This window comes from Pseudoliparis swirei, chromosome 6 (genome assembly GCF_029220125.1).
Source record: "Pseudoliparis swirei isolate HS2019 ecotype Mariana Trench chromosome 6, NWPU_hadal_v1, whole genome shotgun sequence".
Lineage (NCBI taxonomy): Eukaryota > Metazoa > Chordata > Actinopteri > Perciformes > Liparidae > Pseudoliparis > Pseudoliparis swirei.
In genome coordinates this window covers 3,011,215-3,035,948 of record NC_079393.1, presented here as the reverse complement: position 1 = coordinate 3,035,948, position 24,734 = coordinate 3,011,215, and the positions used below count along the sequence as shown (strand labels likewise).

The window sequence follows — 24,734 nt, the reverse complement described above, 5'->3', positions numbered from 1 at the left end:
AAAAAAAAAAGGGGGAATCCCCCAAAAAAAAAAAAAAAAAAAAGGGGAAAAAAAAAAAAAAAGGGTAAAAAAAACCCAAAAAAAAGGGGAAAAAAAAAAAAAAAGGGAAAAAAACCCCCAAAAAAGGGTAAAAAAACCCCAAACCCCGGGGAAAAAACCCCCCCAAAAAAAAAAAAGGGGGGAAAAAAAAAAGGGAGAAAAAACCGGGGAAAAAAAAGGGGAAAATTGGGAAAAAAATTCCCCAAAACCCCGGGGGGAAAAAAACCCGGGAAAAAAAAAAAAAAAGGGGGGGGGGAAAAAAAAACCCCCCGGGGGGGTTTAAAAAAAAAGAAAAAAAAAAAGGGGGGAAAAAAAAAAAAAAAAAGGGGGGGGGAAAAAAAACCCCCGGGAAAAAAAAAACCTGAAAAAGGGGAAAAAAAAAAAAAAGGGTAAAAAAAAAAAAAGGGTAAAAAAAAAAAAAGGGTAAAAAAACCCTAAAAAACAAAGAAAAAAATTAAACAAAAATTCCCAAAAATGGAAAAAAAAAAAAAAAAGGGGAAAAAAAAAAAAGGGGGGGAAAGGGGAAAAAAAGGGGGGAAAGGGGAAAAAAGGGAAAAAAACCCCCCCAAAAGGGGGGAAAAAAAAAAGGGAAAAAAACCCCAAACCCCAAAAGGGGAAAAAAACCTGGAAAAAAGGGAAAAAAAAAAACCCCCAAAAAGGGAAAAAAAAAAACCCCCCCCGGGGGGAATAAACCCCCCCCGGGAAAAGAAAAAATTTGGGGGGGGGAAAACCCCAAAAAAAAAAAACCCCCGGGAAAAAAAAAAGGGCAAAAAAAAAAAAAAACCCCCAAAAAGGGTAAAAAAAAACCCCAAACCCCGGGGGGAAAACCCCAAACCCCGGGGGGAAAAAAACCGGGGGAAAAAAAAAAACCCCCAAAGGGGAAAAGAATCCCCCAAAAGGGGGGAAATAAACCCCCCCCAAAAAAGGGGGGAAAGGGGGGAAAAAAAAAAACCCCAAACCCCCCAAAAAAAAAAAGGGGGAAAAAAAAGGGGAAAAGGGGGAAAAAAAAGGGGAAAACCTCCCCCCAAAAGGAGAAAAACCCCGGGAAAAGAATTTTTTTCCCCCGGAAAAAAATCCCTTTAAAAGGGGGGAAAACCTGAAAAAAAAAAAAACCGGGGAAAAAAGGGGGAAAATTTCCCCCAAAAGGGGAAAAAAACCGGGGGAAAAAAAAAAAACCCCAAACCCCGGGGGGAAAATTTGAAAAAAGGGGGGGGGAAAAAAAAAGGGAGAAAACCCCCAAAAGGGAGAAAAACCCCCAAAAGGGGGGGGAAAACCCCCAAAAAAAAAGGGGGAAAAAACCCCCGGAAGGAGAAAAACCCCAAAAAGGGGGGAAAAACCCCCGGGAGGGAAAACCCCAAAACCCCAAAAGGGGTGAGACACTAAAACCCTTTAAAAAAAAAAAAAAAAAAAAAAAAAATGCCCCCCCCAAAAAAAAAAAAAAAAAAAAAAAAACCCCCCCCCGGGAGAGTGAGACACTAGAACCCCAACAAGAGAGTGAGACACTAGAACCTCGTCAAGGAGGGGTGAGACCTAGAACCTCGTCAACAAGAGAGTGAAAACCTAGAACCTCGTAAAAAGGAGAGTGAGAACTAGAACCCCCAAAAAGGGGGGGGGAAAAAAAACCCCCCCAAAAAAAAAAAAAAAGGGGAGAAAACCCCGGAAAGGGGAGAAAAAAAAAAAAAGGGGGAAATTAAATTTCCCCCGGAAGGAGAAAAAAAAACCCCCCCCGGAAAGGGGGAAAACCCAAAAAAGGGGGGGGGGGCCCCAAAAAGGGTAAAAAAAAAAAAAAAGGGGGAAAAAAAAAAAAAGGGAAAAAAAACCCCAAAAATTAAACAAAATTTAAAGAAAAAAAAAAACAAAAAAAAGGGGGAAAAAAAAACCCCAAAAAGGGTAAAAAAAAAAAAAGGGGGGGAAAAAAAAAGGGGGGGGAAAAAACCCCAAACCCCCAAAAAAGGGGAAAACCCCAAACCCCCAAAAAAAATTCCCCAAAAAAAAAAGGGGGGCCCCAAAAAAAAAAGGGGGGGGGGAAAAAAAAAAAAACCCCCGGGAAGGGAAAAAAAACCCAAAAAAGGGAAAAAAAGGGCAAAAAAAAAAAAAACCCCCAAAAATTAAAAAAAAAAAAAGGGGGGCCCCAAAAAGGGAAAAAAAAACCCCGGGAATTAAAAAAAAATTTGGAAAAAAAAAAAAACCCCAAAAAAGGGTAAAAAAAAAACCCCGGGAAAAAAAGGGGGGAAAAAAAAAAGGGGGGGGGGGCCCCGGGAAGGGAAAAAAAGGGCAAAATTCCCAAAAATTAAACAGAAAAAAAAAAAACCCCAAAAAAGGGTAAAAAAAATTTGGGGAAAAAAAATTTAAACCCCGGGGGAATAAAAAAGGGAAAGGGATTCCCCCAAAACCGGGAAAAAAATTCCCCCAAAAGGGGAAAAAAAAAGGGGGGGGGGGGGGAAAAAAAAAAAAAGGGGGAAAATTCCCCCGGGGGGGGGGTTCCCCCAAAAAAAAAAGGGGGAAAAACCCTCCAAGGGGGGAAAAACCCCCCAAAAAAGGGGGAAAAAAAAAAGGGAGAAAAACCCCGGGGGAAAAAAAAAAAAACCCCCCCAAAAAAAAAAAAAAACCCCCCCCCCGGGGGGGGGGGAAAAAAAAAAAACCCCCCCCCCCCTTTGGGAGGGGGGGCCCCAAAAAAAAAAACCCCCCTTTTAAAAGAGGGAACAAATGTGGGGGGGAAAAAAAGGGGGGGGGGGGGGAAAAAAAAGGGGGGGGGGTGAGTGTGTGGGTGGCCTGTTTTGGGGGGGGGTTTTGGGGGGGGGGTTTTTTTTTCCAAAAAATTTTTTCCCCCGGAAAAAAACCCCCCCCCCCCCCTTGGAGGGGAAAAACCCCCCCCCCCCAAACCCCCCGGGGAGAAAGGGCCCCCAAAAAACCCCCAAACCCCCAAAAAAAAACATCCCCCAAAATTTTTTTCCCCCGGGGGGGGGGTTTAAAAAAAAAGGGGGGGTTGGGGGGGGCCCCCCCCGGGGGCCCAAAAAAAGGGGGCCCCCCAAAAACAAAAAAAAAAAACCCCCCCCCCCCCCAAAAAAAAAAAAAAAACCCCCCCCCCCCCCCCCCCCCCCTTTGGCCCCAAAAAAAAAGGGCCCCCTTTTTTGGGGGGGGGAAAAAAAAAAAATTTTTTTAAAAAGGGGGGGGGGGTTTAAAAGGGGGAAAAACCCCAAAATTAAAGGGGGGGTTTTTTAAAAAGGGTTTTGGGGGGGTTTTTTGGGGGGGGTTTGGGGGGGGGGGGGAAAAAAACCCCCCGGGTTTTTGGGGGAAAAAAATTTTTTTTTTTTTTTGGGGGGGGGCCCCCCCCCCTTCCCCTCCCCCCCCCGGGGAAACCCCCAAAAAAAAACCCCCCCCCAAAAAACCCCCCCCGGGGTAAAACCCCCTTTTCAAACCCCCCGGGGGGGGGGGGGAAAAAAAACCCCCCCAAATTTTTTTTTTTTTTTTAAAAACCAAAAACCGGGGTTTTTTTAAAAATTTTTTTAATTTTTAAAATTAAACCCCCTTTTAAATTTTTTTTTTTTGGGGGGGGGTTTTTTTTTTAAAAAAAAATTTAAAAAAATTTTAAAAAAAAAATTTTAAAAAAAAAAAAAGAAGGGGGCCCCCCCCAAAAAAAAAAAATTTTAAAAAAAAATTTTAAAACCGGCCCCCCGGGGGGAAATAAAAAAACCCCCCCCCGGGGGCCCCCCCCAAACCCCCTTTTTTTTTTAAAACCCCGGGGGGGGGCCCCCTTTTTTAAAAAAAAAAAAAACCCCCCCAAAAACCCCCCAAAAAAAAATTTTTTTTAAAACTTTTTTTTAAAAAAAAAAACCCCCAAATAAAAAGTTTTTTTTTTTTTTTTTTTAAAAAAAAAAAAAAAAAATTTTTTTTAAAAACCAAAACCCGGCCCAAAAAAAAATTTTTTAAGGTTTTTAAAAAATTTTTAAAAAAAATTTTAAAAAAAAATTTTTTTTAAAAAAAAAGGGGCCCCCAAAGGGTAAAACCCCAAAAGGGGGAAAAAAGGGGCCTTTAAGGGGGTTTTTTAAAAACCCCGGGAAAAACAGAAAAAAAAAGGGGGGAAAGCCCCCCAAGGGGGGGGGGCCCCAAAACCCCGGGGGGAAAAAAACCCCCCTTTAAAAAAAAGAAGGAGAGTGAGACACTAGAACCTCGTCAACAAGAGAGTGAGACACTAGAACCTCGTCAACAAGAGAGTGAGACACTAGAACCTCGTCAACAAGAGAGTGAGACACTAGAACCTCGTCAACAAGAGAGTGAGACACTAGAACCTCGTCAACAAGAGAGTGAGACACTAGAACCTCGTCAACAAGAGAGTGAGACACTAGAACCTCGTCAACAAGAGAGTGAGACACTAGAACCTCGTCAACAAGAGAGTGAGACACTAGAACCTCGTCAACAAGAGAGTGAGACACTAGAACCTCGTCAAGGAGAGTGAGACACTAGAACCTCGTCAACAAGAGAGTGAGACACTAGAACCTCATCAACAAGAGAGTGAGACACTAGAACCTCGTCAACAAGAGAGTGAGACACTAGAACCTCGTCAACAAGAGAGTGAGACACTAGAACCTCGTCAACAAGAGAGTGAGACACTAGAACCTCGTCAAGGAGAGTGAGACACTAGAACCTCGTCAACAAGGAGAGTGAGACACTAGAACCTCAACAAGAGAGTGAGACACTAGAACCTCGTCAAGGAGAGTGAGACACTAGAACCTCATCAACAAGAGAGTGAGACACTAGAACCTCGTCAACAAGAGAGTGAGACACTAGAACCTCGTCAAGAAGAGTGAGACACTAGAACCTCGTCAAGGAGAGTGAGACACTAGAACCTCGTCAAGGAGAGAGTGAGACACTAGAACCTCGTCAAGGAGAGTGAGACACTAGAACCTCGTCAAGGAGAGTGAGACACTAGAACCTCGTCAAGGAGAGTGAGACACTAGAACCTCGTCAACAAGAGAGTGAGACACTAGAACCTCGTCAACAAGAGAGTGAGACACTAGAACCTCGTCAACAAGAGAGTGAGACAGAAGAACCCCGTCAACAAGAGAGTGAGACACTAGAACCTCGTCAAGAAGAGTGAGACACTAGAACCTCGTCAAGGAGAGTGAGACACTAGAACCTCGTCAACAAGAGAGTGAGACACTAGAACCTCGTCAAGGAGAGTGAGACACTAGAACCTCCAACAAGAGAGTGAGACACTAGAACCTCCAAACAAGAGAGTGAGACACTAGAACCTCATCAAGGAGAGAGTGAGACATTAGAACCTCGTCATGGAGAGTGAGACACTAGAACCTCGTCAAGGAGAGAGTGAGACGCTAGAACCTCCAACAAGAGAGTGAGACACTAGAACCTCGTCAACAAGAGAGTGAGACACTAGAACCTCGTCAAGAGAGTGAGACACTAGAACCTTCAACAAGAGAGTGAGACACTAGAACCTCGTCAACAAGAGAGTGAGACACTAGAACCTCGTCAACAAGAGAGTGAGACACTAGAACCTCGTCAAGGAGAGTGAGACACTAGAACCTCGTCAACAAGAGAGTGAGACACTAGAACCTCGTCAAGGAGAGTGAGACACTAGAACCTCGTCAAGGAGAGTGAGACACTAGAACCTCGCCAAGGAGAGTGAGACACTAGAACCTCGTCAACAAGAGAGTGAGACACTAGAACCTCGTCAAGGAGAGTGAGACACTAGAACCTCGTCAACAAGAGAGTGAGACACTAGAACCTTGTCAACAAGAGAGGTGAGACACTAGAACCTCGTCAAGGAGAGTGAGACACTAGAACCTCGTCAACAAGAGAGTGAGACACTAGAACCTCGTCAACAAGAGAGTGAGACACTAGAACCTCGTCAAGGAGAGTGAGACACTAGAACCTCGTCAACAAGAGAGTGAGACACTAGAACCTTCAACAAGAGAGTGAGACACTAGAACCTCGTCAACAAGAGAGTGAGACACTAGAACCTCGTCAAGGAGAGTGAGACACTAGAACCTCGTCAACAAGAGAGTGAGACACTAGAACCTCGTCAACAAGAGAGTGAGACACTAGAACCTCGTCAACAAGAGAGTGAGACACTAGAACCTCGTCAACAAGAGAGTGAGACACTAGAACCTCGTCAACAAGAGAGTGAGACACTAGAACCTCAACAAGAGAGTGAGACACTAGAACCTCGTCAAGGAGAGTGAGACACTAGAACCTCGTCAACAAGAGAGTGAGACACTAGAACCTCGTCAAGGAGAGTGAGACACTAGAACCTCGTCAAGGAGAGTGAGACACTAGAACCTCGTCAACAAGAGAGTGAGACACTAGAACCTCGTCAAGGAGAGTGAGACACTAGAACCTCGTCAAGGAGAGTGAGACACTAGAACCTTGTCAACAAGGAGAGTGAGACACTAGAACCTCGTCAACAAGAGAGTGAGACACTAGAACCTCGTCAAGGAGAGTGAGACACTAGAACCTCGTCAAGGAGAGTGAGACACTAGAACCTCGTCAACAAGAGAGTGAGACACTAGAACCTCGTCAAGGAGAGTGAGACACTAGAACCTCATCAACAAGAGAGTGAGACACTAGAACCTCGTCAACAAGAGAGTGAGACACTAGAACCTCGTCAAGGAGAGTGAGACACTAGAACCTCGTCAAGGAGAGTGAGACACTAGAACCTCGTCAACAAGAGAGTGAGACACTAGAACCTCGTCAACAAGAGAGTGAGACACTAGAACCTCGTCAAGGAGAGTGAGACACTAGAACCTCGTCAAGGAGAGTGAGACACTAGAACCTCAACAAGGAGAGTGAGACACTAGAACCTCGTCAACAAGGAGAGGAGACACTAGAACCTCGTCAACAAGAGAGTGAGACACTAGAACCTCGTCAACAAGAGAGTGAGACACTAGAACCTCGTCACAAGGAGAGTGAGACGCTAGAACCTCGTCAAGGAGAGTGAGACACTAGAACCTCGTCAAGGAGAGTGAGACACTAGAACCTCATCAACAAGAGAGTGAGACACTAGAACCTCGTCAACAAGAGAGTGAGACACTAGAACCTCAACAAGAGAGTGAGACACTAGAACCTCGTCAACAAGAGAGTGAGACACTAGAACCTCGTCAAGGAGAGTGAGACACTAGAACCTCGTCAACAAGAGAGTGAGACACTAGAACCTCGTCAAGGAGAGTGAGACACTAGAACCTCGTCAACAAGAGAGTGAGACGCTAGAACCTCGTCAAGGAGAGTGAGACACTAGAACCTCGCCAACAAGAGAGTGAGAGACTAGAACCTCGTCAAGGAGAGAGTGAGACGCTAGAACCTCGTCAACAAGAGAGTGAGACACTAGAACCTCGTCAACAAGAGAGTGAGACACTAGAACCTCGTCAACAAGAGAGTGAGACACTAGAACCTCATCAACAAGAGAGTGAGACACTAGAACCTCGTCAACAAGAGAGTGAGACACTAGAACCTCGTCAAGGAGAGTGAGACACTAGAACCTCGTCAAGGGAGAGTGAGACACTAGAACCTCGTCAACAAGAGAGTGAGACACTAGAACCTCGTCAACAAGAGAGTGAGACACTAGAACCTCGTCAAGAAGAGTGAGACACTAGAACCTCGTCAACAAGAGAGTGAGACACTAGAACCTCGTCAAGGAGAGAGTGAGACATTAGAACCTCGTCATGGAGAGTGAGACACTAGAACCTCGTCAACGAGAGAGTGAGATGCTAGAACCTCGTAAACAAGAGAGTGAGACACTAGAACCTCATCAACAAGAGAGTGAGACACTAGAACCTCGTCAACAAGAGAGTGAGACACTAGAACCTCGTCAACAAGAGAGTGAGACACTAGAACCTCGTCAACAAGAGAGTGAGACACTAGAACCTCGTCAACAAGAGAGTGAGACACTAGAACCTCGTCAAGGAGAGTGAGACACTAGAACCTCGTACAAGGAGAGTGAGATACTAGAACCTCGTCAAGGAGAGTGAGACACTAGAACCTCGTCAACAAGAGAGTGAGACACTAGAACCTCGTCAAGGAGAGTGAGACACTAGAACCTCGTCAACAAGAGAGTGAGACACTAGAACCTCGTCAACAAGAGAGTGAGACACTAGAACCTCGTCAAGGAGAGTGAGACACTAGAACCTCGTCAAGGAGAGTGAGACACTAGAACCTCGTCAACAAGAGAGTGAGACACTAGAACCTCGTCAACAAGAGAGTGAGACACTAGAACCTCGTCAAGGAGAGTGAGACACTAGAACCTCATCAAGGAGAGTGAGACACTAGAACCTCGTCAACAAGAGAGTGAGACACTAGAACCTCGTCAACAAGAGAGTGAGACACTAGAACCTCGTCAACAAGAGAGTGAGACACTAGAACCTCGTCAAGGAGAGTGAGACACTAGAACCTCGTCAAGGAGAGTGAGACACTAGAACCTCGTCAACAAGAGAGTGAGACACTAGAACCTCGTCAAGGAGAGTGAGACACTAGAACCTCGTCAACAAGAGAGTGAGACACTAGAACCTCGTCAAGGAGAGTGAGACACTAGAACCTCGTCAACAAGAGAGTGAGACACTAGAACCTCGTCAACAAGAGAGTGAGACACTAGAACCTCGTCAACAAGAGAGTGAGACACTAGAACCTCGTCAACAAGAGAGTGAGACACTAGAACCTCGTCAATAAGGGAGAGTGAGACGCTAGAACCTCGTCAACAAGAGAGTGAGACACTAGAACCTCGTCAACAAGAGAGTGAGACGCTAGAACCTCGTCAAGGAGAGTGAGACACTAGAACCTCGTCAACAAGAGAGTGAGACACTAGAACCTCGTCAAGGAGAGTGAGACACTAGAACCTCGTCAACAAGACAGTGAGACACTAGAACCTCAACAAGAGAGTGAGACACTAGAACCTCGTCAAGGAGAGTGAGACACTAGAACCTCGTCAACAAGAGAGTGAGACACTAGAACCTCGTCAAGGAGAGTGAGACACTAGAACCTCGTCAACAAGAGAGTGAGACACTAGAACCTCGTCAAGGAGAGTGAGACACTAGAACCTCATCAACAAGAGAGTGAGACACTAGAACCTCGTCAACAAGAGAGTGAGACACTAGAACCTCATCAAGAAGAGTGAGACACTAGAACCTCGTCAAGGAGAGTGAGACACTAGAACCTCGTCAACAAGAGAGTGAGACACTAGAACCTCGTCAAGGAGAGTGAGACACTAGAACCTCGTCAACAAGAGAGTGAGACACTAGAACCTCGTCAACAAGAGAGTGAGACACTAGAACCTCATCAAGAGAGTGAGACACTAGAACCTCGTCAAGGAGAGAGTGAGACACTAGAACCTCGTCAAGGAGAGTGAGACACTAGAACCTCGTCAAGGAGAGTGAGACACTAGAACCTCATCAACAAGAGAGTGAGACACTAGAACCTCGTCAACAAGAGAGTGAGACACTAGAACCTCGTCAACAAGAGAGTGAGACACTAGAACCTCGTCAAGGAGAGTGAGACACTAGAACCTCGTCAACAAGAGAGTGAGACACTAGAACCTCGTCAAGGAGAGTGAGACACTAGAACCTCGTCAACAAGAGAGTGAGACACTAGAACCTCGTCAAGGAGAGTGAGACACTAGAACCTCGTCAACAAGAGAGTGAGACACTAGAACCTTGTCAAGGAGAGAGTGAGACGCTAGAACCTCGTCAACAAGAGAGTGAGACGCTAGAACCTCGTCAACAAGAGAGTGAGACACTAGAACCTCGTCAACAAGAGAGTGAGACACTAGAACCTCGTCAACAAGAGAGTGAGACACTAGAACCTCGTCAAGGAGAGTGAGACACTAGAACCTCGTCAACAAGAGAGTGAGACACTAGAACCTCGTCAACAAGAGAGTGAGACACTAGAACCTCGTCAAGAGAGTGAGACACTAGAACCTCGTCAACAAGAGAGTGAGACACTAGAACCTCGTCAAGAAGAGTGAGACACTAGAACCTCGTCAACAAGAGAGTGAGACACTAGAACCTCGTCAACAAGAGAGTGAGACACTAGAACCTCGTCAAGGAGAGTGAGACACTAGAACCTCATCAAGGAGAGTGAGACACTAGAACCTCGTCAAGGAGAGTGAGACACTAGAACCTCAAACAAGAGAGTGAGACACTAGAACCTCGTCAAGGAGAGTGAGACACTAGAACCTCATCAACAAGAGAGTGAGACACTAGAACCTCGTCAACAAGAGAGTGAGACACTAGAACCTCATCAAGAAGAGTGAGACACTAGAACCTCGTCAACAAGAGAGTGAGACACTAGAACCTCGTCAAGGAGAGTGAGACACTAGAACCTCGTCAACAAGAGAGTGAGACACTAGAACCTCGTCAACAAGAGAGTGAGACACTAGAACCTCGTCAAGGAGAGTGAGACACTAGAACCTCGTCAACAAGAGAGTGAGACACTAGAACCTCGTCAACAAGAGAGTGAGACACTAGAACCTCGTCAACAAGAGAGTGAGACACTAGAACCTCGTCAAGGAGAGTGAGACACTAGAACCTCGTCAACAAGAGAGTGAGACACTAGAACCTCGTCAAGGAGAGTGAGACACTAGAACCTCGTCAACAAGAGAGTGAGACACTAGAACCTCGTCAATAAGAGAGTGAGACACTAGAACCTCGTCAACAAGGAGAGTGAGACACTAGAACCTCGTCAACAAGAGGAGACACTAGAACCTCGTCAAGAGAGGTGAGACACTAGAACCTCGTCAAGGAGAGTGAGACACTAGAACCTCGTCAACAAGAGAGTGAGACACTAGAACCTCGTCAAAAGAGGTGAGACACTAGAACCTCGTCAAGGAGAGTGAGACACTAGAACCTCGTCAAGGAGAGTGAGACACTAGAACCTCGTCAACAAGAGAGTGAGACACTAGAACCTCGTCAAGGAGAGTGAGACACTAGAACCTCGTCAACAAGAGAGTGAGACACTAGAACCTCGTCAACAAGAGAGTGAGACACTAGAACCTCGTCAACAAGGAGAGTGAGATGCTAGAACCTCGTCAACAAAAGAGTGAGACACTAGAACCTCGTCAAGGAGAGTGAGACACTAGAACCTCGTCAAGGAGAGTGAGACACTAGAACCTCGTCAACAAGAGAGTGAGACACTAGAACCTCGTCAACAAGAGAGTGAGACACTAGAACCTCGTCAACAAGAGAGTGAGACACTAGAACCTCATCAAGGAGAGAGTGAGACATTAGAACCTCGTGGAGAGTGAGACACTAGAACCTGTCAAGAGAGGTGAGACACTAGAACCTCGTCAAGGAGAGTGAGACACTAGAACCTCGTCAACAAGAGAGTGAGACACTAGAACCTCGTCAAGGAGAGAGTGAGACATTAGAACCTCGTCATGGAGAGTGAGACACTAGAACCTCGTCAACGAGAGAGAGTGAGATGCTAGAACCTCGTCAAGGAGAGTGAGACACTAGAACCTCGTCAACAAGAGAGTGAGACACTAGAACCTCGTCAACAAGAGAGTGAGACACTAGAACCTCGTCAAGGAGAGTGAGACACTAGAACCTCGTCAACAAGACAGTGAGACACTAGAACCTTGTCAAGGAGAGTGAGACACTAGAACCTCGTCAACAAGAGAGTGAGACATTAGAACCTCGTCAACAAGAGAGTGAGACATTAGAACCTCGTCAACAAGAGAGTGAGACACTAGAACCTCGTCAACAAGAGAGTGAGACGCTAGAACCTCGTCAAGGAGAGTGAGACACTAGAACCTCGTCAACAAGAGAGTGAGACACTAGAACCTCGTCAAGGAGAGTGAGACACTAGAACCTCGTCAAGGAGAGTGAGACAGAAACTAGAACATCAACAAGAGAGTGAGACACTAGAACCTCGTCAACAAGAGAGTGAGACACTAGAACCTCGTCAAGGAGTGAGACACTAGAACCTCGTCAACAAGAGAGTGAGACACTAGAACCTCGTCAATAAGAGAGTGAGACACTAGAACCTCGTCAAGGAGAGTGAGACACTAGAACCTCGTCAACAAGAGAGTGAGACACTAGAACCTCGTCAGGGCGAGAGTGAGACACTAGAACCTCGTCAACAAGAGAGTGAGACACTAGAACCTCGTCAAGGAGAGTGAGACACTAGAACCTCATCAACAAGAGAGTGAGACACTAGAACCTCGTCAACAAGAGAGTGAGACACTAGAACCTCGTCAAGGAGAGTGAGACACTAGAACCTCGTCAACAAGAGAGTGAGACACTAGAACCTCGTCAACAAGAGAGTGAGACACTAGAACCTTGTCAAGGAGAGAGACACTAGAACCTCGTCAAGGAGAGTGAGACACTAGAACCTCGTCAAGGAGAGTGAGACACTAGAACCTCGTCAACAAGAGAGTGAGACACTAGAACCTCGTCAACAAGAGAGTGAGACACTAGAACCTCGTCAACAAGAGAGTGAGACACTAGAACCTCGTCACAAGGAGAGTGAGACACTAGAACCTCGTCAAGGAGAGTGAGACACTAGAACCTCGTCAACAAGAGAGTGAGACACTAGAACCTCATCAAGAAGAGTGAGACACTAGAACCTCGTCAATAAGAGAGTGAGACACTAGAACCTCGTCAAGGAGTGTGAGACACTAGAACCTCGTCAACAAGAGAGTGAGACACTAGAACCTCGTCAAGAAGAGTGAGACACTAGAACCTCGTCAAGGAGAGTGAGACACTAGAACCTCGTCAACAAGGGAGAGTGAGACACTAGAACCTCGTCAAGGAGAGTGAGACACTAGAACCTCGTCAAGGAGAGTGAGACACTAGAACCTCGTCAACAAGAGAGTGAGACACTAGAACCTCGTCAAGGAGAGTGAGACACTAGAACCTCGTCAACAAGAGAGTGAGACACTAGAACCTCGTCAACAAGAGAGTGAGACACTAGAACCTCGTCAAGGAGAGTGAGACACTAGAACCTCGTCAACAAGAGAGTGAGACACTAGAACCTCGTCAACAAGAGAGTGAGACACTAGAACCTCGTCAACAAGAGAGTGAGACACTAGAACCTCGTCAAGGAGAGAGTGAGACATTAGAACCTCGTCATGGAGAGTGAGACACTAGAACCTCGTCAACGAGAGAGTGAGACACTAGAACCTCGTCAACAAGAGAGTGAGACACTAGAACCTCGTCAACAAGAGAGTGAGACACTAGAACCTCGTCAAGGAGAGTGAGACACTAGAACCTCATCAAGGAGAGAGTGAGACATTAGAACCTCGTCAACAAGAGAGTGAGACACTAGAACCTCGTCAACAAGAGAGTGAGACACTAGAACCTCGTCAACAAGAGAGTGAGACACTAGAACCTCGTCAAGGAGAGTGAGACACTAGAACCTCGTCAACAAGAGAGTGAGACACTAGAACCTCGTCAACAAGAGAGTGAGACACTAGAACCTCAAGAGAGGAGACACTAGAACCTCGTCAAGGAGAGTGAGACACTAGAACCTCGTCAAGGAGAGTGAGACACTAGAACCTCGTCAAGGAGAGTGAGACACTAGAACCTCGTCAACAAGAGAGTGAGACACTAGAACCTCGTCAAGGAGAGTGAGACACTAGAACCTCGTCAACAAGAGAGTGAGACACTAGAACCTCATCAAGAAGAGTGAGACACTAGAACCTCGTCAAGGAGAGTGAGACACTAGAACCTCGTCAACAAGAGAGTGAGACACTAGAACCTCGTCAACAAGAGAGTGAGACACTAGAACCTCGTCAAGGAGAGTGAGACACTAGAACCTCGTCAACAAGAGAGTGAGACACTAGAACCTCGTCAACAAGAGAGTGAGACACTAGAACCTCGTCAACAAGAGAGTGAGACACTAGAACCTCGTCAAGGAGAGTGAGACACTAGAACCTCATCAAGGAGAGTGAGACACTAGAACCTCGTCAAGGAGAGTGAGACACTAGAACCTCATCAACAAGAGAGTGAGACACTAGAACCTCGTCAAGGAGAGTGAGACACTAGAACCTCGTCAACAAGAGAGTGAGACATTAGAACCTCGTCATGGAGAGTGAGACACTAGAACCTCGTCAAGGAGAGAGTGAGACGCTAGAACCTCGTCAACAAGAGAGTGAGACGCTAGAACCTCGTCAACAAAAGAGTGAGACACTAGAACCTCGTCAAGGAGAGTGAGACACTAGAACCTTGTCAACAAGAGAGTGAGACGCTAGAACCTTGTCAAAGAGAGTGAGATGCTAGAACCTCGTCAACAAAAGAGTGAGACACTAGAACCTCGTCAAGGAGAGTGAGACACTAGAACCTTGTCAACAAGAGAGTGAGACGCTAGAACCTTGTCAAAGAGAGTGAGACGCTAGAACCTCGTCAACAAGAGAGTGAGACACTAGAACCTCGTCAACAAGAGAGTGAGACGCTAGAACCTCGTCAACAAGAGAGTGAGATGCTAGAACCTCGTCAACAAGAGAGTGAGATGCTAGAACCTTGTCAAGGAGAGTGAGACACTAGAACCTCGTCAACAAGAGAGTGAGACGCTAGAACCTCGTCAAGGAGAGTGAGACACTAGAACCTCGTCAAGGAGAGTGAGACACTAGAACCTCATCAACAAGAGAGTGAGACACTAGAACCTCGTCAACAAGAGAGTGAGACACTAGAACCTCGTCAAGAAGAGTGAGACACTAGAACCTCGTCAACAAGAGAGTGAGACACTAGAACCTCGTCAATAAGAGAGTGAGACACTAGAACCTCGTCAAGGAGAGTGAGACACTAGAACCTCATCAAGGAGAGTGAGATACTAGAACCTCGTCAAGGAGAGTGAGACACTAGAACCTCGTCAACAAGAGAGTGAGACACTAGAACCTCGTCAAGGAGAGTGAGACACTAGAACCTCATCAACAAGAGAGTGAGACACTAGAACCTCGTCAACAAGAGAGTGAGACACTAGAACCTCGTCAAGAAGAGTGAGACACTAGAACCTCGTCAACAAGAGAGTGAGACACTAGAACCTCGTCAACGAGAGAGTGAGATGCTAGAACCTTGTCAAGGAGAGTGAGACGCTAGAACCTCGTCAAGGAGAGTGAGACACTAGAACCTCGTCAAGGAGAGTGAGACACTAGAACCTCGTCAACAAGAGAGTGAGACACTAGAACCTCGTCAACAAGAGAGTGAGACACTAGAACCTCGTCAACAAGAGAGTGAGACGCTAGAACCTCGTCAACAAGAGAGTGAGACACTAGAACCTCGTCAAGGAGAGTGAGACACGAGAACCTCGTCAAGGAGAGTGAGACACTAGAACCTCGTCATGGAGAGTGAGACACTAGAACCTCGTCAACGAGAGAGTGAGATGCTAGAACCTCGTCAAGGAGAGTGAGACACTAGAACCTCGTCAACAAGAGAGTGAGACACTAGAACCTCGTCAAGGAGAGAGTGAGACGCTAGAACCTCGTCAACAAGAGAGTGAGACGCTAGAACCTCGTCAACAAAAGAGTGAGACACTAGAACCTCGTCAAGGAGAGTGAGACACTAGAACCTTGTCAACAAGAGAGTGAGACGCTAGAACCTTGTCAAAGAGAGTGAGACGCTAGAACCTCGTCAACAAGAGAGTGAGACACTAGAACCTCGTCAACAAGAGAGTGAGACGCTAGAACCTCGTCAACAAGAGAGTGAGACACTAGAACCTCGTCAAGAAGAGTGAGACACTAGAACCTCGTCAACAAGAGAGTGAGACGCTAGAACCTTGTCAACAAGAGAGTGAGACGCTAGAACCTTGTCAAAGAGAGTGAGACGCTAGAACCTCGTCAACAAGAGAGTGAGACACTAGAACCTCGTCAACAAGAGAGTGAGACGCTAGAACCTCGTCAACAAGAGAGTGAGACACTAGAACCTCGTCAAGGAGAGTGAGACACTAGAACCTCATCAAGGAGAGTGAGATACTAGAACCTCGTCAAGGAGAGTGAGACACTAGAACCTCGTCAACAAGAGAGTGAGACACTAGAACCTCGTCAAGGAGAGTGAGACACTAGAACCTCATCAACAAGAGAGTGAGACACTAGAACCTCATCAACAAGAGAGTGAGACACTAGAACCTCGTCAAGAAGAGTGAGACACTAGAACCTCGTCAACAAGAGAGTGAGACACTAGAACCTCGTCAATAAGAGAGTGAGACACTAGAACCTCGTCAAGGAGAGTGAGACACTAGAACCTCGTCAACAAGAGAGTGAGACACTAGAACCTCGTCAACAAGAGAGTGAGACGCTAGAACCTCGTCAAGGAGAGTGAGACACTAGAACCTTGTCAACAAGAGAGTGAGACGCTAGAACCTTGTCAAAGAGAGTGAGACGCTAGAACCTCGTCAACAAGAGAGTGAGACATTAGAACCTTGTCAACAAGAGAGTGAGATGCTAGAACCTCGTCAACAAGAGAGTGAGATGCTAGAACCTTGTCAAGGAGAGTGAGACACTAGAACCTCGTCAACAAGAGAGTGAGACATTAGAACCTCGTCAACAAGAGAGTGAGACACTAGAACCTCGTCAAGGAGAGTGAGACACTAGAACCTCATCAACAAGAGAGTGAGACACTAGAACCTCGTCAAGGAGAGTGAGACACTAGAACCTCGTCAACAAGAGAGTGAGACACTAGAACCTCGTCAATAAGAGAGTGAGACACTAGAACCTCGTCAAGGAGAGTGAGACACTAGAACCTCATCAAGGAGAGTGAGATACTAGAACCTCGTCAAGGAGAGTGAGACACTAGAACCTCGTCAACAAGAGAGTGAGACACTAGAACCTCGTCAAGGAGAGTGAGACACTAGAACCTCATCAACAAGAGAGTGAGACACTAGAACCTCGTCAACAAGAGAGTGAGACACTAGAACCTCGTCAAGAAGAGTGAGACACTAGAACCTCGTCAACAAGAGAGTGAGACACTAGAACCTCGTCAATAAGAGAGTGAGACACTAGAACCTCGTCAAGGAGAGTGAGACACTAGAACCTCGTCAACAAGAGAGTGAGACACTAGAACCTCGTCAACAAGAGAGTGAGACACTAGAACCTCGTCAAGGAGAGTGAGACACTAGAACCTCGTCATGGAGAGTGAGACACTAGAACCTCGTCAACGAGAGAGTGAGACACTAGAACCTCGTCAAGGAGAGAGTGAGACGCTAGAACCTCGTCAACGAGAGAGTGAGATGCTAGAACCTCGTCAAGGAGAGTGAGATACTAGAACCTCGTCAAGGAGAGAGTGAGACGCTAGAACCTCGTCAACGAGAGAGTGAGACACTAGAACCTCGTCAAGGAGAGAGTGAGACATTAGAACCTCGTCATGGAGAGTGAGACACTAGAACCTCGTCAACGAGAGAGTGAGACACTAGAACCTCGTCAAGGAGAGAGTGAGATGCTAGAACCTCGTCAAGGAGAGTGAGACACTAGAACCTCGTCAAGGAGAGAGTGAGATGCTAGAACCTCGTCAACGAGAGAGTGAAATGCTAGAACCTCGTCAAGGAGAGTGAGACACTAGAACCTCGTCAAGGAGAGAGTGAGACGCTAGAACCTCGTCAACGAGAGAGTGAGATGCTAGAACCTCGTCAACAAAAGAGTGAGACACTAGAACCTCGTCAAGGAGAGTGAGACACTAGAACCTTGTCAACAAGAGAGTGAGATGCTAGAACCTTGTCAAAGAGAGTGAGACGCTAGAACCTCGTCAACAAGAGAGTGAGACACTAGAACCTCGTCAACAAGAGAGTGAGACGCTAGAACCTCGTCAACAAGAGAGTGAGATGCTAGAACCTTGTCAAGGAGAGTGAGACACTAGAACCTCGTCAACAAGAGAGTGAGACGCTAGAACCTCGTCAAGGAGAGTGAGACACTAGAACCTCGTCAAGGAGAGTGAGACACTAGAACCTCATCAACAAGAGAGTGAGACACTAGAACCTCGTCAACAAGAGAGTGAGACACTAGAACCTCGTCAAGAAGAGTGAGACACTAGAACCTCGTCAACAAGAGAGTGAGACACTAGAACCTCGTCAATAAGAGAGTGAGACACTAGAACCTCGTCAAGGAGAGTGAGACACTAGAACCTCGTCAACAAGAGAGTGAGACACTAGAACCTCGTCAACAAGAGAGTGAGACACTAGAACCTCGTCAAGAAGAGTGAGACACTAGAACCTCGTCAACAAGAGAGTGAGACACTAGAACCTCGTCAATAAGAGAGTGAGACGCTAGAACCTCGTCAACAAAAGAGTGAGACACTAGAACCTCGTCAAGGAGAGTGAGACACTAGAACCTTGTCAACAAGAGAGTGAGACGCTAGAACCTTGTCAAAGAGAGTGAGACACTAGAACCTCGTCAAGGAGAGTGAGATACTAGAACCTCGTCAAGGAGAGTGAGACACTAGAACCTTGTCAACAAGAGAGTGAGACACTAGAACCTTGTCAACAAGAGAGTGAGACACTAGAACCTCGTCAAGGAGAGTGAGACACTAGAACCTCGTTAAGGAGAGTGAGACACTAGAACCTTGTCAACAAGAGAGTGAGACACTAGAACCTTGTCAACAAGAGAGTGAGACACTAGAACCTCGTCAAGGAGAGTGAGACACTAGAACCTCGTCAACAAGAGAGTGAGACACTAGAACCTCGTCAACAAGAGAGTGAGACACTAGAACCCTGAAGTCACACAAACGTTCTCCGTTCCTCTGAACAGGAGACGACTGATTACGGGCGTCCCATCGTGGTTTTCCTGGAGGCGGGCCTGAGGAGTCCAGACGAGGGTCCGGTGTTGGACCCCGACTGGCCGAGTGTGCTGAGGGCCGAGGTGAGAGCTGGTCCACCTCCAGGTCTTTAAACCAGACGGAACAATGTGGGTGTGTGAGAGGGTGTGAGGGTGTGTGGATGTGTAAGTGTGTGAGTGTGTAAGTGTGTGAGTGTGTGGGTGTGTCGGTGTGAGGGTGTGTGGGTGTGTGGGTGTGAGGGTGTGTGTCGGTGTGAGTGTGTGGTTCCATATTGAAGGTATTCTGGTTCTTCAAGAGAAGTTAAATGTCCCTCCTCTCTTTCCGTAGCTTCCCTTCTGGAACGGCTGTGAGCAGGAAGACACCTGCGTCCCCGACCTCGTCCTCTCCAGCCACACCGACCTCATGGATGTTCAGTGAGGCCCTCTCACACACACACACACACACACACACACACACACACAAATACATACATACACACACACCCATTGATGTGATTGATGTCCTGCGTTTTGTCTGAAGGCAGTTCTGCAGCTCGCAGGCCGCCTGGTCGCTCTGCAGCCACCGGGGGGCGCCGCAGGGCTCTGAGCGCGTGGTGGAGGCCAGCAGGAGGAGGGTGGTGGTCTTCGCCCGGCTGGAGAATCAGGGAGAGAACGCTTATGGGGCCGCCCTCCACATCTCCACCTCCTCCAACCTCCTCTTCTCCAGCCTCATAGTCACGGTGTGGATACGTTCTTTCATTTTGACTTCTATACAACCAGAGGAGTCGCCCCCTGGTGATCAGTAGAGAGAATGCAGCTTTAACACATGAAGCACAGACTTCTATACAACCAGAGGAGTCGCCCCCTGGTGGTCAGAAGAGAGAATGCAGCTTTAACACATGAAGCATAGACTTCTATACAACCAGAGGAGTCGCCCCCTGGTGGTCAGCAGAGAGACTGCAGCTTTAACACATGAAGCGTAGACTTCTATACAACCAGAGTAATCACCCCCTGGTGGTCAGGAGAGAGAATGCAGTTTTAACGAATCATGTGAGATGGCGGATGACGCTCTGACTCATCAGGCTCCTCCCTTTCTCCACAGGACCAATCAGACATTCAGATTGAGTGCTTCTCTTTGGACGGACTGGCCAATCAGAGGAGCTGTAACATCAGCGCTCCATTCATGAAGTCCTTGTCTCAGGTAAGTGTTTCCTTCTATAAACTAACTCCTCTATAGTTTTTATATTTAGATCATTTAACCAATAACACAGTTTTATGTTTATTTAAATGTTCATGTGTTTATTTTGTAGAATATATATGAAACTCCATCCCATAATAGAGAGTTCCATTTAGAGTATTTTAGCATCTGATCTTTTTTTGAATTCTTTTATAAACCATAAGTCAATATCATAATTTCCGGATAATATAGTTTCACAAACATCTCGGACTTAAAAGATAATATGAAGTTAAGTTGACAGTATGTTATTCTCAGTTATCCAGTCAGACTAATGATAGAGATTAAACTGGTGCGTTCAGGGAAATCCGTCATTATCCTAACGATGTTCCAGTAAACACAGCGGTGGCCCCGCCCATTCCCCGTGAAGGCCCCCGAGGGCGGCTGTGCAGAATGCATGTCTTAATGAAGTCCCGTTTATGGTCCAGACTGGGACCAGGTTATTCATCTTAACGAGACGTAACCGGGGGGAAACACGAGGGAAGCAGCTCCAGCCCGAGACGCGCGGATCCACATGTCGGGCCGTCAAAACTGTCCTGACGCTGAAAGACAACAGATATAGAAGTTTATTCATTTATTCCTTTCCTTTAAAAAAACTAAAATGTACAATAGTTATTCAGAGTAAACAGACCCGTGACAGCTCATTGAATGACTTTTATTGGTTGTTAGAAAAGTTATAAACAACTTAATGAAACAAAACCAATTATGTTTAGGAGATTATTATGTTCTGGGTTCAATAAGTGAAACATAAACTACTAGTTAGGTTTAGAAAACTAAACTACTAGTTAGGTTTAGACAACTAAACTACTAGTTAGTTTAAAACAACTAAACTACTAGTTAGTTTAAAACAACTAAACTACTAGTTAGGTTTAGACAACTAAATTACTAGTTAGGTTCAAACAACTAAATTACTAGTTAGGTTCAAACAACTAAACTATTAGTTAGGTTCAAACAACTAAACTACTAGTTAGGTTCAAACAACTAAACTATTAGTTAGGTTTGACAACTAAACTACAAGTTAGGTTCAAACAACTAAACTATTAGTTAGGTTTAGACAACAAATCTACTCGGTTATGTTTAAAAACTAAACTACTAGTTAGGTTTAGACAACTAAACTACCAGTTAGGTTCAAACAACTAAACTAATAGTTAGGTTTAGACAACTAAACTAATAGTTAGGTTGAGACAACTAAACTATGAGTTAGGTTCAAACAACTAAACTACTAGTTAAGTTTAGACAACTAAACTACGAGTTAGGTTCAAACAACTAAACTACTAGTTAAGTTTAGACAACTAAACTACGAGTTAGGTTTAAACAACTAAACTACTAGTTAAGTTTAGACAACTAAACTATGAGTTAGGTTTAGACAACTAAACTACGAGTTAGGTTCAAACAACTAAACTACTAGTTAGGTTTAGACAACTAAACTATGAGTTAGGTTCAAACAACTAAACTACTAGTTAGGGTTAGACAACAAAACTACTCGGTTATGTTTAAAAAACTAAACTACTAGTTAGATTAAGACAACTAAACTACTAGTTAGGTTCAAACAACTAAACTAATAGTTAGGTTTAGACAACTAAACTAATAGTTAGGTTGAGACAACTAAACTATGAGTTAGGTTCAAACAACTAAACTACTAGTTAAGTTTAGACAACTAAACTACGAGTTAGGTTCAAACAACTAAACTACTAGTTAAGTTTAGACAACTAAACTGAGTTAGGTTCAAACAACTAAAATACTAGTTAGGTTCAGAAAATTAAACGAGTTAGGTTTTAAAAAACTAAACTACTAGTTAGGTTTAGACAACTAAACTACAAGTTAGATTTAGACAACTAAATTACTAGTTAGGTTTAGACAACTAAACTACTAGTTAGATTTAGACAACTAAACTACTAGTTAGGTTTAGACAACTAAACTATTAGTTATGTTTAAATAACTAAACTACTAGTTGGGTTTAGGATCCTTGACGACGTTTCTCTGTAACTTTCCGTCCAGGTTTCTTTGCGCGTGGAGTTTGAGTTCAGTCGCTCCGTCTTCTTGGATCACGTTCGTGTCATCATGGCAGCCGCCAGGTGAGACAGACTGTTTATTGTTGTGATGTTTTGTTGTTCAGGATTTAAACAATAAGGATATTTTGAAAATAGTCAATAATTAGTCGTTTGATTAGTCGTTAGTGCATGTGTGTGTGTGTGTGTGTATATACACTTCTATTCTCACGGCTACAGTGTGGTGGCAAAATCCCCGGTTCACAAGGGGAAGTCAATGCATGTGTGTGTGTGTGTGTGTGTCACAGCGACGGAGAGGAGGGTTACCCTGACGACAACATCAACGACATCTTCGTCCCTCTGAAGTACCAAACTGACCTCCTCTTCACCAGGTGAGCGACGTCATTTTATTGGGAAACAATGAAGAATAAAAATAAGAGGAAATAAATATTACATCAATGTTTTCTGAATATAAAGTTATTATATGAGCAAGTTCAAATTAATAATGACATCAGTATTATATACAGTATATGATACTTAATAATATATATGTTGAAAGGTTCAGTATAGTTTATATTATTAATGATGCGTTCAAGAGCAGGACGGTACAACTGGGAGAAATCTTCTAACTTTGTTATTGATTAAAGTTATAATATCTTGTTGTGGCAGCGGGGGGTGTTAAGGCTCGGCTGCGGAGTGGGTGGAGCGGGGGTGTGGTTCAGGGAACGGTGTCTGATTGTCATCAGCTGGTCTGATGACAATCAGACCAGCTGATGACAATCTGTGTCTGTGTATCTGCGAGGCTGTGTCTTCAAAAGGAGCTGGATGGACTGAAGACGGGGGAGGGACATGCAGAGCAGAGACACAGTCTGCTGTCGGAATAAAGACGATTACCGAATATCCCTCTGGCTGCTGTGGCTTATTGGTGCTTTAGGGGGGGAACCTACTAGTGACAGCGACACACTTGTCACACTTGTATATATATATTATATAACCAGATGAGCGAGTTGTTTACAAATAATTAATAATATTTAATATATTATTGTGTGATCAATTTTTCTGTGCAGAAGACGTCGGCGTCCGTCTGTCTGATTACGTGTGAATGCACCATGCTAGTCACTCAATGTTTGTGTGAAATATTCCTTTAAAGATGCTTCAACTCTTATTAAGTCATCACCTCTCTTCCTCGGCAGAGACCCAAAGACTCCTCGCTTTGACATCAGATCTCCAGACAGCACCTCCTCCTCCTCCTCCTCCTCAGACCATCCAGACAGCAGCTCTCTCGCCTTCAACCTCACGTATTATGTGAGTTTATCCAAAATATCCCAATATTTCCTCCTCATGTGTGATGAGCACTGAAGCTCCTGGTTATGGTTCCTTTAATACAAAGAGTTTTATTCTGGTCCAGATCCAGAACCTGGGCTTCTTCCCGGTGCAGGAGGTCCTGTTCAGGGCTGACATCTGGGCCCTGACCCCGCGGGGCATCCCGCTGGTCAGCATCACGGACTACAGCGTCCAGCAGGTTCCTTCACACACTTGTTCATGAATAAAGAACACAAAACAAACAAAGGAGCAACGCGTTGCCTCGTCTCCCCCTGCAGGCCACCGGGTCTCACTGCACGCTGCCTCAGACCAGAACAACCAATCAGGAGACAGCGGAGGAGGACCTGTCACACCTGAGTCAACTGGTAAGACGCTTCATCCACAGTCCATCTCCTGAGTGAGACACAGCTGACGACTTCTTCTTCTTCTTCTTCTTCTTCTTCTTCTTCTTCTTCTTCTTCTTCTTCTTTCGGAGTAGAACCTCAGCAACAGCGCCAGCGTGGCGGTCCAGTGCCGACTGAACCTGCCGCCCACTGAAGAGCTGAAGGTGACGCTGGGAGGACGACTGCTGCTCCCCGCCCTGCTGGCTGTGAGTCCACCAGGGGGCGACTCCTCTGGTTGTATAGAAGTCTATGCTTCATGTGTTCAAGCTGCATTCTCTCTCCTGACCACCAGGGGGCGACTCCTCTGGTTGTATAGAAGTCTATGCTTCATGTGTTCAAGCTGCATTCTCTCTCCTGACCACCAGGGGGCGACTCCTCTGGTTGTATATAAGTCTCACTCACAGAATGAATGCCTTCCTGTCTCAGGTGAGCTTCAGGTCCTTGGAGTTACTGAGTGCTGCCTCCATCCAGCTGGAAGCCTCCAGCCCCATGTTCCTCCAGGAGGACCGGCCGGTCAGAGAGGTAATCAATAAACCAATCAATCAATCAACCAATCAATCAATGAATCAACACAAAGACGATGCAAACGAAGAAATCCACAAACAAATGTGCCGTGATGTGACGTCACAGAGAGGTCGTCCAGCCTCATGAGGAGCTCTACTGCCACCTGCTGTCAGACTTTATTAGCACAACAACAACAACAACAACAACAGCATCTTTATTGATCTCTCTTGTTGTTTTAGTTATTGTTGTTGTTATTTTGTCCATCCGTCACAATGATGGACTGGTAAACAAACTATGACTTCCAACACAAACAATAATCAGCTGCCTTTTGATGTATTCCTAATGTGTATATATACATATATATATATATATGTATATATACACTACCGTTCAAAAGTTTGGGATCACTTAGAAATGTCCTTATTTTTCAAAGAAAAGCATTGTTTTTTTCAATGAAGATAACATTAAATCAATCAGAAATACACTCTATACATTGTTAATGTGGTAAATGACTATTCTAGGTGGAAACGTCTGGTTTCTAATGAAATATCTCCAGAGGTGTATAGAGGCCCATTTCCATCAAC

The 24,734-nt window shown here is 45.4% G+C and overlaps 1 protein-coding gene across 1 annotated transcript in view; it reads left to right on the top strand.

Moving 5' to 3' along the window:
• Positions 1-24,734, top strand: part of itga11b (integrin, alpha 11b) — a 46,022-nt gene that overhangs the window by 17,292 nt on the left and 3,996 nt on the right. The window contains exons 18-28 of the mRNA XM_056416745.1: positions 18,713-18,823; positions 19,068-19,153; positions 19,260-19,458; positions 19,821-19,919; positions 21,951-22,027; positions 22,249-22,332; positions 23,134-23,245; positions 23,349-23,462; positions 23,542-23,628; positions 23,742-23,852; positions 24,073-24,168. Of these exons, the coding sequence (XP_056272720.1) occupies positions 18,713-18,823; positions 19,068-19,153; positions 19,260-19,458; positions 19,821-19,919; positions 21,951-22,027; positions 22,249-22,332; positions 23,134-23,245; positions 23,349-23,462; positions 23,542-23,628; positions 23,742-23,852; positions 24,073-24,168 (1,176 nt within the window). The remainder of the gene's footprint in view (positions 1-18,712; positions 18,824-19,067; positions 19,154-19,259; positions 19,459-19,820; positions 19,920-21,950; positions 22,028-22,248; positions 22,333-23,133; positions 23,246-23,348; positions 23,463-23,541; positions 23,629-23,741; positions 23,853-24,072; positions 24,169-24,734) is intronic.